At 39.5% G+C, this 14,219-nt stretch overlaps 1 protein-coding gene across 1 annotated transcript in view; it reads right to left on the bottom strand.

Annotated features, from left to right (window-relative positions):
- Window positions 1-2,217: 2,217 nt before the first annotated feature.
- Window positions 2,218-14,219, bottom strand: part of PSMA8 (proteasome 20S subunit alpha 8) — a 49,427-nt gene continuing 37,425 nt past the window's right edge. Inside the window, exons 5-7 of the mRNA XM_043558505.1 lie at window positions 6,656-6,775; window positions 6,480-6,542; window positions 2,218-2,679 (exon numbers count right to left, since the gene is read on the bottom strand). Coding sequence (XP_043414440.1) covers window positions 2,587-2,679; window positions 6,480-6,542; window positions 6,656-6,775 — 276 coding nt within the window. The 3' untranslated portion in view covers window positions 2,218-2,586. The remainder of the gene's footprint in view (window positions 2,680-6,479; window positions 6,543-6,655; window positions 6,776-14,219) is intronic.

The following is a 14,219-nucleotide window of genomic DNA, read 5'->3' as shown; positions in this document are numbered from 1 at the left end:
AAAGAAATCAGGAAACTGACTTCTACACTAAGTGAGATATTAGATGATTCCTCTCCCCACTCTCGATTTCTGATATTTGCAACAATCTGCATAGGTCAACACAGCCCAACAAGCATGTATTAAGTCTTAATGATAGGCAACCTGTGGAAACAAAGATGAAAGAGATGTAAATCCCAGTCCAACTTCCTGAAGGACTTCTAGTTTAGAAGGGAAAACAGACACAGAGCTTCACAGAGGTAATCCCAATTTGGGTTTAATACCCACCTTTTCACTACACAGTAATGGGGACAAATTGGGAGTCTGCTCCTTACCACTATATCCCTAGCATCTAATAGTGTCTGCCACTGAAAACACTCAATATTTGTCAAATGTTTATTATCAAATAATGTATCAAGAGTATTAAGAATTCATAATGGGCTCATTGCAGTACAGCAGGGTAATGTGAACATCCTGCCCTTTACGTTGTATGTTAGGTGTGCATGTGTGTTGAGATACCTCCAGAGAGAGCTGATCACTGATTTTCAAAGTGGTGAGGTTCTTTTTCCAAAAGGCTAATATTTTATTTAGCAGGCCTTCCACTTGGGAAGCATCTTTGCTTCTGGAAAGCTAAGAGGGGCCAGAAGTGACAGGGAACAAATACTTATCTTTGATTCTAAGTTCTAAAGAAGAAAGGTATACAGTATGACTCAAAGCAAAGAATCATAGTATCCAAAACAAAACAGAGGACAGATAGAGGAAGCTGCAAAATTCCATGGTTCCTATGAAACCAGAAAGGCAGTCAGAGTGACATAAGTCAGAGTAGAATAAGAATGGCCTGAAGTAGAGTAGAATACAAATTGTACATTCTACCTTAGAAAATGCCCTGCAGTGCTTCTGAGGAAGTGAAATGCATCAGCAGCAGGCCACAGGAATTTGGCCCAAGATGAATATCAGTGAGGTAGCCTTGTTAAGGTCTTTATCTCTTGCTCCCTTTTTTAAAAAAAAATCTAAATTTTGTTTTATTTATTTAAGCAGGCTCCACTTTCAGCGCAGAGCCTGACACAGGGCTTGATCCCACGATCCTGGGATCGTCACCTGAGCCCAAATCAAGAGTTGGATGCTTAACCAACCGAGCTACCCAGATGCCCCAGTGTCTTTGTATCTCTTATGTATATGTTTTTTTAAAGTAGGCTCCACACCCATAGGGCTTGAACTCAAGATCAAGACCTAAGCTGAGATCAAGAGTCAGATGCCTAACTAACCGAGCCACCCAAGTACGCCTATATCTCTGAAAATTCTGACTCTGCTCTTTCTTTTTCCCTTGCTTCAGAGCACTACAACCACCAATGGCTTAGATCGTCTTATGGCAGTTGTTCCCCCAAACGGATTCTTTTCTGTTAACATCTATTCTGAGCTTTTCATTCCTCTGCAACAACTCAACCTCTCTCCTCTCTGTTTTCAAAAAGAACATTAAAAAGAAGAAAAAGGGGGTACCTGGGTGGCTCAGTCAGTTAAGTGTCTGACACTTGGTTTGGCTCAGGTCATCATCTTAAGTTATGATCCCAGCCCTGTGTTGGGTTCTGCACTGAGAATGGAGCCTGCTGGAGATTCTCTGTCTTCCTACTCCTTACCCTCTCCCCTGCTCACATGCTCTCTAAAATTAAGAGAGAGAGACAGAGAGAGAGAGACAGAGAGAGAGAGAGAGAGAGAGAGAAGACAAAGCTCTAAAACAGTAAGATATATAGGCTATTGTTTTTATGCCTATTAATATCCTTTGTCTTCAAAAATACAACCTCATACAGGAATTAAGCACATTTTTTTTGTGGGCCCTCTGTGGACAGGGATCACTTTTTATATTTTTTTATTACTCCTAATAAGCCTAGCTCAAGACCAAGCACATAGTAAGCACTCAGATGGCTGATGGAACATGTAACAAACCTAACATACTGGACACTAAGATAAAATAAAAACTGAAACTAAGAATTTTATATGTATCCATTTCTCTCCTTGTTTTCCTATATATAGTACCTCATTCAGATGCTCTTATAAGCTCCTACCACACTTTAACTACCTATCTAGATTAGGCCTTTAATACTTGTTCTGTGGAAAAAAATAATGTACTGCAATTTATAAAATGACAAAGGTAAAATAAATATGATAAAATGTTTAAAAATGAAGAAGGCTCTGACAAAATTTTGGCAATTTACCAACACAAAGATGTTTTTATCATTCGTGAAGTATGACTCAGTATTCAGTTTATTTTGAAATAGCTATCTCTTTACCTGATAGTCAATACTCAAACATCAACAAATTATTAATTCTTAAAAATTAAAGTTTTTTCTTAGGTTTGCATAAATAAGGCTCAGGCTTATATGGAATTATGACTGCTTTCAACAATTACTGAAATTTCTTTTCAAAGAATATCTTCATACTAAGGTAAGTCTGTCTATGTAACAGCCTGAAGACAGCCACAGATGTGGCATTCTCAAAACAGCATATAACTATTCAATGGAATGCTGCAAACCAACTTATTTCCTTTAAAACTTCACTAAGTAATTCCAAGGAGTAAAACAAAACATTAAAGGCTCCTAATGTTCATCCTAAGAATTAGGTAGTCTTCTTGGATTTTTTCTTCTCTGCTTCTTCCTTTTCCTTTTCTATTTCAGCTACTTGTAATTCAATTTCTTTGGCACTAAACATCTGAAAAGAAAATAAATTTAAAAGCAAATTTCAATTACACCAGTAATTTCTAAATATTTCCAATATAAATTATATTTTATACATTTATATCTTATTTTTTGAGTGTTTATTTATTTCTTTTTGAGAGACAGAGAGAAAGACAGAGAGAGGGAGGTGCAGAGAGAGAGAAAGAGAATCTCAAGCAGGCTCCAAACTGTTAGGCAGAGCCTGATATGGGGCTCGAACTCACAAACCATGAGATCATAACCTGAGCCAAAATCAAGGGTCAGATGCTTAACGACTTGACCCACCCAGCAGGTGCCCCTATACATTTATATTTACTCTTTCTTTCTGTTTCTGTTTCTTCTTTCTTTCTTTTTCTTTTCTTTCTTTCTTTCTTTCTTTCTTTCTTTCTTTCTTTCTTTCTTTCTTTCTGAGACAGACAGTGCAAGTGAGTGAGGGACAGAGAGAGATGCAAGAGAGAGGGAGAGAGGCAGAGAGAGAGGGAGACAGAGAGGGAGAGAGACAGAGAGGGAGAGAGAGGCAGGGATCACCTGAAATGGAGCCTGTGTTTTTTGTTGTTTTTTTTTTAACCCGCAACAGGGCTCATGGTCAACCAAAGTGGAGCTCAAGCTCACCCAAAATGGGGCTTGTGCTCACCTGAAATGGGTATTTATATTTTCTATTTAAACTTTAACTTTATATCTTCAAATATATAATATGTATGTAAGCAATACATTTATAACAAATATGGACAAAACTTAACTCCATGACATTTCCACTATCATTGTGTTAAAAAAGAAAGGAGGGCAGAATGTTATATTGCATTACATATCATATATATGACTATAACTCTGAAAACATTTAAATGCAGACTCATTCTATTTATGGGCAAGTAACTCATTGCCGAACTCCCCGCTCCTCTCCACTCCACTGTCTGACTCTCTAATAGGGTTGGCCTGTTTTATCAGCCACGAGAATAGCCAAAGTGGCAGGGAGAAGGTGACTTACACTGCTGTGTTTACAGCTCCCTCACTACAGTGTAAAGCAAAAACAGCTTTTATTTTATACAAATCAATTTTATTGTATTGAAAAGTAAAGAGGGGAACAACTCGCTCAAGGTCACACTACTAAATATATCAGTGTGCTGGAACTTAGGTCTCTGTAACTCTAAACTTAAACCCAGGTCTATCCAATTCCAAAGCACATGCCCTGTGTGTTACACAGCGTATCGTGAAACAGCGTGTGGAGAGGCGGTGTAACTTTGCGGCCAGTGCACCATCCTGGCACTCCTAAGTAAAAATATATGCACGCCTGGGTGTGTCTATCCGTGTGGGCAGACATGTACGTGATGGAGTTGGAGAGGCGAGTCTGGCCTCAGTGCTTTTGTGTCCTTGTGCTGTTGGTGCATCCATCCTGAGACCCTCGACAGCAGGGATGACAACATGGCCCGGTTCCCATCTCTACACTCCATCTCAGCACCGTGGTTATTTTTGGGAGCTGTGCAGAGGCAGGACCTCCACCCATTTCCCCATTTCTCTTAGTCATTGAAGCTTTGCTGCTGCCGTATCCTCACCTCCCCATCTTCTGGCTGAGGACCGGTAGGAGGTGCGAATGTTGTGTCGGAACAAACGACAACAACACAACTCAAAAAACAAAAGGCCCACTGCTCCACCCAATGCTGACTTTAATACTGTATCCCCTTGAAATACTTCCTTCAAAACAGAAAGTATATGTAAAATAATCCTTCTTAGTATACTTTTCATATGGTTTCCCATGCTTGACGTGCTTTTTACACTCTTGGCTACAGAGCTGGCAAACTGTACCGTGTACAGTTCTACCTAAGGAACAGTGGTGAACCGAATTTCAAATGTTCTTTAGCCAGTGAGTCCTCCATCACAATACTCTGGACAATTTATTTTGTGCCTCCGCAGTTTTAAACTATAATGGTTAACAAAAGGTACAGACTTGCCTCAAAGAAATACGGAAAGGTTGTCACACCAGGTATTAAAATTTATGTCTCACAGAGGCTCAAGGTACTTCTAACTGAAAAGGAGAGACAATAGATAAAAACCAGTAGACAATTAAGAGGAGTAGAGGGTTTCTGACATAATGAAGGATAATATTACGTTAGAAGCCTGGAGGGCCAACAGCTATACTAACGGTAGCTGAATGACACTAGGTGGAAGCATATCTTGATTTTCAGAAGATCTAAAAAGACGGGAAGAATAACTGCTTTCTACAGAATACCTTGTTTTATTGTGCATCGCAAATACTACATTTAAAAAAAATTTTTTTTTCAACGTTATTTATTTTGGGGACAGAGAGAGACAGAGCGTGAACGGGGGAGGGGCAGAGAGAGAGGGAGACACAGAATCGGAAACAGGCTCCAGGCTCTGAGCCATCAGCCCAGAGCCCGACGCGGGGCTCGAACTCACGGACCACGAGATCGTGACCTGGCCGAAGTCAGACGCTTAACCGACTGCGCCACCCAGGCGCCCCACAAATACTACATTTTTAATAAATTGTTGGGGTTTTAATTTCTTTTAAGTAAGCTCTACATCCAACGTGGGGCTTAAATTCACAACCCCAAGATCAAGAGTCACATGCTCGACCAACCAAGCCAGCCAGACACCCCTGCATTTTTTACAAATTGAAGGTGTGTGGCAACCCTCCATCAAGCAAGTTTATTGGCACCACTTCTCCAACAGTATTTGCTCACTTTGTGTCTGAGTCAAATTTTGGTAATTCTCAGGTTTCAAATTTTTTCATTACTATTATATTTGTTATGGTGATCTGTAATCAGAAATTATGACTCACTGAAAGCTCAAATATTGGCTCGCATTTTTTAGCACTGTAATTTTTTAACATTCAATTTTTGAAAGAGAGAGCATGCAGGGGAGGGGCAGGAGGCAGGGAACAGACGATCTGAAGTGGGCTCCATGCTGACAGCAGCAAGCCCAGTGCAGGGCTTGAACTCATGAACTGCGAGATCATGACCTGAGCCGAAGTCTGATGCTCAACCAACTGAGCCACCCAGGCACTGCAGCATTGTATTTTTTAATTAGGTACATTGTTTTTGTTTTTTTAGACAAAATGCACACTTAAAGAGATTATAGTGTAAATATAACTTTTAAATGCATTGGGAAACCAAAAAATTCATTTGACTTGTTTTGTGGCAATATTGGCTTTTTTTTTTTTCTTTCTTTCTCTCTCTCTCTTTTTTTTTAGAGAATGTGTGTGTACGTGCAAGAGTCGGGGAGGGTCGAGGGAGAGAGAAAATCTCAAGCAGACTCCACGTCCATGGCACAGAGCCTGACTCGAGGCTCAGTCTCACAACTGTGACATCACCACCTGAGCTGAAATCAACAGTCAGATGCTCAACCAACTGAGCCAACCAGGTGGCCCTGCAATACTGGCTTTATGGCAGTGGTTGGAACTGAATCCTCAGCATCTCCAAGGTGTGCTTGTTTATGGTGCTGGGAATAAATATCCATAGGCAATGTTCTATACCAACCCCATATATGACTGGCTCAGTAGGGGTTCCTGCCTAGAAGAATACATACTAAATGGGGTAGGACTACATACAGATCTCAGCACCTCTAAGTCTTTGCAAAGGTAAGTGCTCACAATAAGCACATGCGAATTAGTGAACATTAGGCTACAGAAACAAAACAGAAGTCATCATGTTGCCAGTGGATGCTAATGGAGTTTTCAGGCATTTAATGAAGATTCACAGGCGTCAACATTTTGACAAGATTCAACTGTTGTCAAATTACTTTATACTACATATGTTTTTTCCTCTTTGGTTAATGACTTACCTTCAAAGGCTGGTTTCTTCTTATTATAGCAAGTTCAATGTTTTTTCCACCAGACTGGACAACCTAATGTAGAATAAGCACAATAGTAGAATTACTTCAGCAAATTTTACTTTTTGAAGCAAATAGATAAGGGAAAAAAACATGTTTTCCTGAATATGCTTTATTAGATCACTTACTTCTAGCAAAGCTCTTATTGCTAATTTGATAGCTTCATTGTCGTTTGCTATAGCATCTTCTGTGTAATTCTTTTCTAGAAATTCTCGGACAGTTTTAGCACTTCGGCCTATTGCATTTGCCTTGAAAAATAAGATAATTATTAATATCATTACAGTTTGAATGAATTTATGGTTACTCAGTGAAGTGTAGAGTTTACTACCACATTTCTTAGTGTAATTACTATGTGAAAATTGTAGTTTTGAAAAATTAGCTAACATTTCAGCAGCTCATTTTGTTACTACATGAATAATCTGTAATGGTGGTATGACTTATCTTCAAACATACCACTGTCTTGTCCTGGTCAATGCTTTCTACTACTTTAATGGCTTCCAACTCCTTGATAACCAGAAAAGATTGAAACAGTTGAAATTCCAAAAGAGGTAGAGAGGAAAGGAGGTATATAACTTTGTAATACAGTACAAAAGGAAGAAAGAAAAAAGGAAAAAAGGACATTGGCATGAAGAGGAAACTTTATATGAATAGGACTGTGCGTACCATTTTCTTAGAACTTAGAATAGAATGGTCACCTAATTACTGATTCATTACCTTTGATTCTGTAAATGAGAGAAGATTCTTCTGTTCCATTCCCCATTTTTCTTTGTTCCTTCGAAATTTTCTTCAGATGAAGGAAAGAGGTGAACGATTGCCCTGGCTGCATGGCCACGCGTAATATATTTAGTTCAGTCTAAATATCTAGACGAGGGGCGCCTGGGTGGCTCAGTCAGTTAAGCGTCCGACTTTGGCTCAGGTCATGATCTCGCGGTCCGTGAGTTTGAGCCCTGCGTCGGGCTCTGGGCTGACAGCTCAGAGCCTGGAGCCTGTTTCGGATTCTGTGTCTCCCTCTCTCTCTGACCCTCCCCCATTCATTCTCTGTCTCTCTCTGTCTCAAAAATAAATAAACGGTAAAAAAAAAAAATTATAAAAAAAATAAATATCTAGACGAGTATTAGTGATGATAATGAGGATGGTAACAGTAGTTCATATTAACAGAGCACTTACGTGCCAGGCACTATGCTGAGCATTTTGCATGGATTATCTCATTCAACCATCACAAAAACAATTAAATAATTACTAAGCCCAATTCACAAATGAAGAAATGGGAGGTTGGAAATGTCAAAACGAGCTTTCTCATCCTCAGCACTATTGACATTTTGTGCTGGATAATTCTTTGCTCGGGCGCTGCCCTGTGCATTGTAGGATGTGTAGCAGCCTCTACCCACTAGGTGCCAGTAGCATCCCCCACCCTAGTTGTGACAACCAAACAGGTCTCTAGATATTGCCAAATGTCTCTCAGTGGGTACACAATCACCCCAATTTGTGAACCAGTGCCTTAAGTAATTTTACCCAAGATCTCGGAAGACCGGGTAAGTAGAAGAGCTGAGCTTTGAAACCAAGTAGTTTGAAGTGACAGTCCAAGCTCTGAACTTTATACACTGTGCTGCCACCTGGCCCTTTGCTTTGATGATTTTAGAGAGTGAGAGGAACCAGCAGAAAAGTCCATCCTTTCAATGAAGGATCCTGGCAGTGAATGAGGGAAAGTCTTAGTTCTAAGTGGTTATGGTTAGTTTTGATTATAAGAAAGAGATCTCAAAAGAGATTTTAGGAAGTGAGCATGAAAGCCTACCTTTTGTACTGCCTGACAGTGTATTGTTCCTGTTAGCAGAAGATTATTTTTATTTCACAGAACTTTTTCTATGTCTTTATATTTCAGAGGACTAAAATAAATAGTTAGAAATTTTAAATTGAATCTTGTGGCTTTGAAATTTCACTAAGATCAAAGGTAAAGACTGGTATGACTTTGGAGTATTATTAGCTACTAGTTTTGGGGGAGTAACTAGGTGTTGCTATGAGAGGAAGAACATAAGGTAGTGGTTTATCCAAAAAATCTCACTGAGCCCTTAAAGGTCACCTTATAAATTCCTGGTGACTTTCCTGTCCAATTCTCCTAATTGCTAATATAAAAATTCTTTAATTCTTATCTACTTGACTGGTTTCTTAAGATCTTCTTGCCATGCTCAAGTCCCCACCCTTTCTCCCAACCCATCACCCACCCCTCCTCCAGCCCACTTCAGAAGACTCTGATAGTCTTGCAGTATTTTTTCCTGCCTGTAATGATTAATGATGATTGCTATAGCAAAGATCATTAGCAGCCAACACCAATATTCATTCTTCCTTTGTGACAGAACTCTAGGCAATGTGCCTGCTGAAAAGTATGATTTCCTAGCCCCAGCTACCAGTAGGAATAGATAAGTGGAAATAAATGGGTGGAATTTCTAGAAACCTTTGGTACCTGGAATGCAGACAGGTTGGCTGGAGATCTAGCAGCCACTTTGAGAGCATGGGCAAAGACTATGATAATAAAAGAGACAAATACCAGTGACCATCTATCCTCAAACTTCTAAGTATATGAGAAAAATAAACCCTTATATGTTAAGAATCATCACATCCCTGTTGTTAAGAGCCAAAACAATACCTTGCAGATGTATCTTGGTATATCTTAAAGATATACAGAATAAAAATCGATAAACAAGGTCATTTTGGCAGCAATACTTTATTTACTATTAGAATTTCTTAGCTGATGAGTAATAGAACAATGTTATCCTTTGTGTGGTCTCATACGGAATGTATGAAAGCTTGATGACTCTTGGAACTTTCTCCCTTTTAAGTCCACTCTAATTAGTCTATCGTCACTATGAGAAGTTCCTGTCAAGGTCACCAATGACCTGCCCATTGCCAAATCCAATCATTTCACTTTTCATCTCAGTGGCACTGACTCAGCTGATCAACTCTTCTTGGAATGGTGTTTTCACTTGTGACCCAGGATGCCACTCTCTGGGTACTCTTCCTTTACAGACTATGCTGGCTCCTTCCCCATCTTCCACTGGTCCACTGCCCCTAACCTAGATTATTATTGGACATAGCCTTCTAACTTGTTTGCCTGCTTCGACCTTACTATACAGTCTATTTCAATACAGCAGCCACACAGATACTTTAAAAATATAAAAGTCAGATCATGTTATTCTATTATGCAAAAAAATCAAATGGCTCTCTACATCGCCCTATTTAATATGCAAGTCCTACAATGGCCTTTTTGACCCTGTAAGATCAGTCCCCTCCTGCTTCTTACTTCATCCTTCATCACTATCTTTCTGCAGTTACCACAGCACAGTCATATGCTCTGCATACAGCTTGATGTCTCACAGATATGGAACATACTGCTGCCTTATTGGTTCCTGTTTGGAATACCACAGAAATAACTACCTGGCTCGCTCCTTTACTTTCTTCAGGCCTCTGTTCACATATCGCTTTTTCAAAGGTGCTTTCCCTGACTACCTTACCTACCAATCACATTCTCTCCTCCCAACCTGTTCTTTTTCCCCCAAGGATTTATGTTACATGTATACCATCAGTACATATTTTTGTTATCTCGGTATCCCCAGAACCTAGAACAATATTTGATATGCAATTCAAATATTTATAGATGGAATATTTTTTAAGGTTTTTTTTTTTTTTTTGAGAGAGTGTGAGCATGCATGTGAGTGATGGAGGGGCAGAGAGAGAGGGAGAGAGACAATCCTAAGCAGGTTCTGCACTGTTAATGTAGAGCCCAATGTGGGGCTTGATCTCATGAACTGTGAGATCATACTATGAGCCCAAATCAACAGTCAGACACTTAACCAATTGAGCCCCTCAGGAACCCCTAGAGGGAATATTTGTTAAATGATGGACTCTTTATATATTTTACTTTGTAACTTTTGATAGTGAATTATCTTTGGGAATCCTACACTACAATATCCCTGGCACAGAGGTATCTTCAACTCACAGGATTATTGCTCTGGTACTCAATTTCTTCTTTATTTCTGGCCCCTTAGGATTTTGTCCTTTTTGTAAGTTCAGCTATGCGTTAAAAACATGTTAATGACCATTCTAGTATTCTATGTGGTTGCAGGAGGATTTCTGATTAATATAATTTAATGTAATGTGCCAAACCCCAGAACCCATTACTCCAAGTAAAAATAATATTTTTGGGCGCCTGGGTGGCGCAGTCGGTTAAGCGTCCGACTTCAGCCAGGTCACGATCTCGCGGTCTGTGAGTTCGAGCCCCGCGTCGGGCTCTGGGCTGATGGCTCAGAGCCTGGAGCCTGTTTCCGATTCTGTGTCTCCCTCTCTCTCTGCCCCTCCCCCGTTCATGCTCTGTCTCTCTCTGTCTCAAAAATAAATAAATGTTAAAAATAATATTTTCTGCAATATGAAAACATAAAGAAGAAGGAAAATATTTCAAAAAGGGTGTTTCCACTGATCTGGATACTGCCAGAACTACACAGCTAACTGATTTCTTAAGACTCTTCTGTCATGGAAGGGGCAGCTATATGCCTTTATTGGAAGAGAAACTTACTCTGGATAGGAGTTTTATTTCCCTGTAACAAATGCCTCACCTTCTGTGAACTTCCTGAATGTTTTCTTCACCATGATGGTATCCTACAAAACACTGCTGTTGACCAAGGAGGAACTGAGAGAATATACTTGTGCCCATAGGATTCACTGGTCTTATGTTCTGTAATCCTAAAGAAGCCAGCCTAGTAAAAATAGGGAATAGCCAACTGAAGACTCAGTTATAGCACCAGGGGTGTGTGTGTGGGGCGGGGCGGGGGGGGCAGCATCTTCTGAAGCCAGGTTTACGTTCGACAAGATCCTCTTGTGTGCCTGGAAACAGGATCATAGCCACAAATCTAGGAGTCAAGGGATAGATGTCTCATTAAACCCCTGATATCCCACTAATAAAATTTTTGCTTCTAAGGTTGTTTCAGTTTATTAAAAAAAAATTTTTTTTAATGTTTATTTATTTTTGAGACAGAGACAGACAGAGCATGAACAGGGGAGGGTCAGAGAGAGAAGGAGGCACAGAATCTGAAACAGGCTCCAGGCTCCGAGCTGTCAGCACAGAGCCCGACACGGGGTTCAAACTTACCGAGTGTGAGATCATGACCTGATCCAAAGTCGGCCGCTTAACTGACTGAGCCACCCAGGTGCCCCAGGTTGTTTCAGTTTAAAGGTCCTACTTCCCAAGTTGGCAGCGTGGTAGGGGAGGGAGAAGAGGCAATGTTCTACTAGGGGATGTAACAATAATTTCACTGAACTAGAAGCTGAGACTTCCACTTGGCAATTTTGGACTCCTCATGCCGTTGAACCAGTAGGCAAATAATGGGTTACTGTGAGGATGGTATGATTTATTCTGATTATCAAGGGAAATAAAGTTACTATTATACAATGGGACCAGGGAGATGTCTTGTACTCAAGGGATTTTCTGGAGATCTCTCTTATTATTCCCATATAAAGCGAAAAAAGTTAACTCAAGGCTCTATAATCCATTAAGGCAGGATCACTAATGGACCATAATCTTAAAAAAAACAAAAGTCTGTGTTAACATGCCAGATAAAGAACCTCAACAAACCGACCAAAGTGCTGGTAACAGTTATTTCTGTTCTCATTTCTGCAACGGGTCAGGTGGCCAGAGTTTATATTTTTAACTTCCCATTTCCATAATTCATTTCATGCGTCCTCTCTCTGCGCCTTGTAAAAAACTACATCCTAGCACTGTGAAAATGTTGGCTCCACATGGTACCACAGCCATGTCCTCAACAGCCCATTGTATCACTTTATCAGGCTACTTGGTAAAAAACAAACCATAGAAATGAAAAAAACAAAAAACCCCCACCTGATCTCATGGCTAAAGTGCTATATATAGTTTCCCCAAAACAGAAATAAAGCCAGAAGATTTTATTCTACCTTTCAAGACTGGATATCAGAATTTATATAACACCCATAAAGAATCATTTGGCCTAAGCATGATGTAGTGGAAGGAACACTGTACTAAGAAGGCAGAAGACCCTAAGTTCTAATGACAGTTTTGTCATTAACTAGTGGTGTGGCTTTTTAAAAAAATCACTTGACTCCTGAGTCTCACTTACCAAATACGTAAAATGAAAAAGTTTCCAAATGTTTTTTTGTTATCATTTTTTTAAGTTGCATTTGATTTCAACCAAAATCCTACAAGAAAGTACAATGTGTGAAATCAGTAAAATGGTTATGGGGTATACATGTGTGCAGGTGTATGCACACACCTGTTCACACCCTCCACCTCTACTACATGTTCTTCAGACACCACGGCAAAGCATAGTTTCAGACCTAATGATAAATGAAATCCCCCAAATTAAAAAAAATTTCATAATTTTCCTAACTAGTTGACTTTGCAATAAAAGTGCTTCTCTGTATGACCCTAGGGAGCAAACAGATTAAAATGAAAAATTATGTAAACTTGGAAATTATGTTATGATATTGAAATGAAATGTAATGATGTAATAATTAATACAAACAGAAGATGGCAGACTTCAAAATATTTTGAGAAAGGCTGTAATAACTTGTTGAAAGTATAGATTTGGGAAACATAAGAAATCTAGTACATGTAAAAGATTTCTTAAATTGGCAGAAAAAAGTCTGGTATTTGCAGCAGGTAAATTCACAGTTCCTGATTACCAATTAGTTTGTCCAGGTAATTTAAAAGAAGGTGTGTAGTTTACACAAATATTCAGATCTTTGTGGCAAGAATATAATCCACTGTTTTACTGGCCTGGTTAATTGGTTTATAAAACAGAATGAGTGTGATTAGCCCAAAAAACTCCTTTAGTTAATACAAACATAAAGACCAAGGTAATATTTCCCCATTAATTTATTTGGCTTTTATTTTTATATTTAATTTGAATTTATTTTTTTTTTTAGAGAGAGAGAGAGTGTGCACAAGTGAGCAAAGGGCAGAGAAACAGAGAGAGAGAATCCCAGGAGGGGCAGAGAGAGAGGGAGGGGATGGGGGAGAGAGAGAGAGAGAGAGAGAGAGAGAGAGAGAGAGAGAGAGAAAGGCGAGGCTCACCTGAAATGGGGCTCATGTTTACCCAAAGCAGGGCTTGAGCTCACCTGATATGGGACTTGAACTCATGAACTGTGAGATCATGACCTGAGCCGACGTCAGATACTTAACGACTAAGCCACCCAGGTGCCCTATTTGACTTTTAATAACAGTAAGATAAACTCTTCATGAAAAATTTTTTAAGCTTATTTGAGAGAGAGAGAGCGAGCGTGCAAGTGTGTGTGAGTAGGGGAGGGGCAGAGAGGGAGAAAAAGAATCCCAAGCAGGCTCCCTGCTGTCAGTGCAGAGCCCAATGTGGGAATCTATCTCATGAACCATGAGATCATGACCTGAGCCAAAATCAAGAATCAGATGCTTAACTGACTGAGCCACCCAGGCGCCCTAACGAAATTATTTAAAGCTTGGGTGTTTAAACTTTAATAATATAAAAAATTATTTAGATTTTATGGGGTACTTCTATATTTATATATGAGAATATACAAAAACTTATTTCTGGAAACTGTCACTAGTTTCCCTAGGCCCTGGAGTTTTGTATTAGATTTGAATGTACCATTAAGCAAAGTTAGTATTTAGGTACTGAAACAGGAATGACAACTTATCCA

Source organism: Prionailurus bengalensis, chromosome D3 (genome assembly GCF_016509475.1).
Source record: "Prionailurus bengalensis isolate Pbe53 chromosome D3, Fcat_Pben_1.1_paternal_pri, whole genome shotgun sequence".
Taxonomy (NCBI): Eukaryota; Metazoa; Chordata; class Mammalia; order Carnivora; family Felidae; genus Prionailurus; species Prionailurus bengalensis.
The sequence above is the reverse complement of the archived record's forward strand: the minus strand, read 5'-3'. Positions and strand labels throughout refer to the sequence as shown.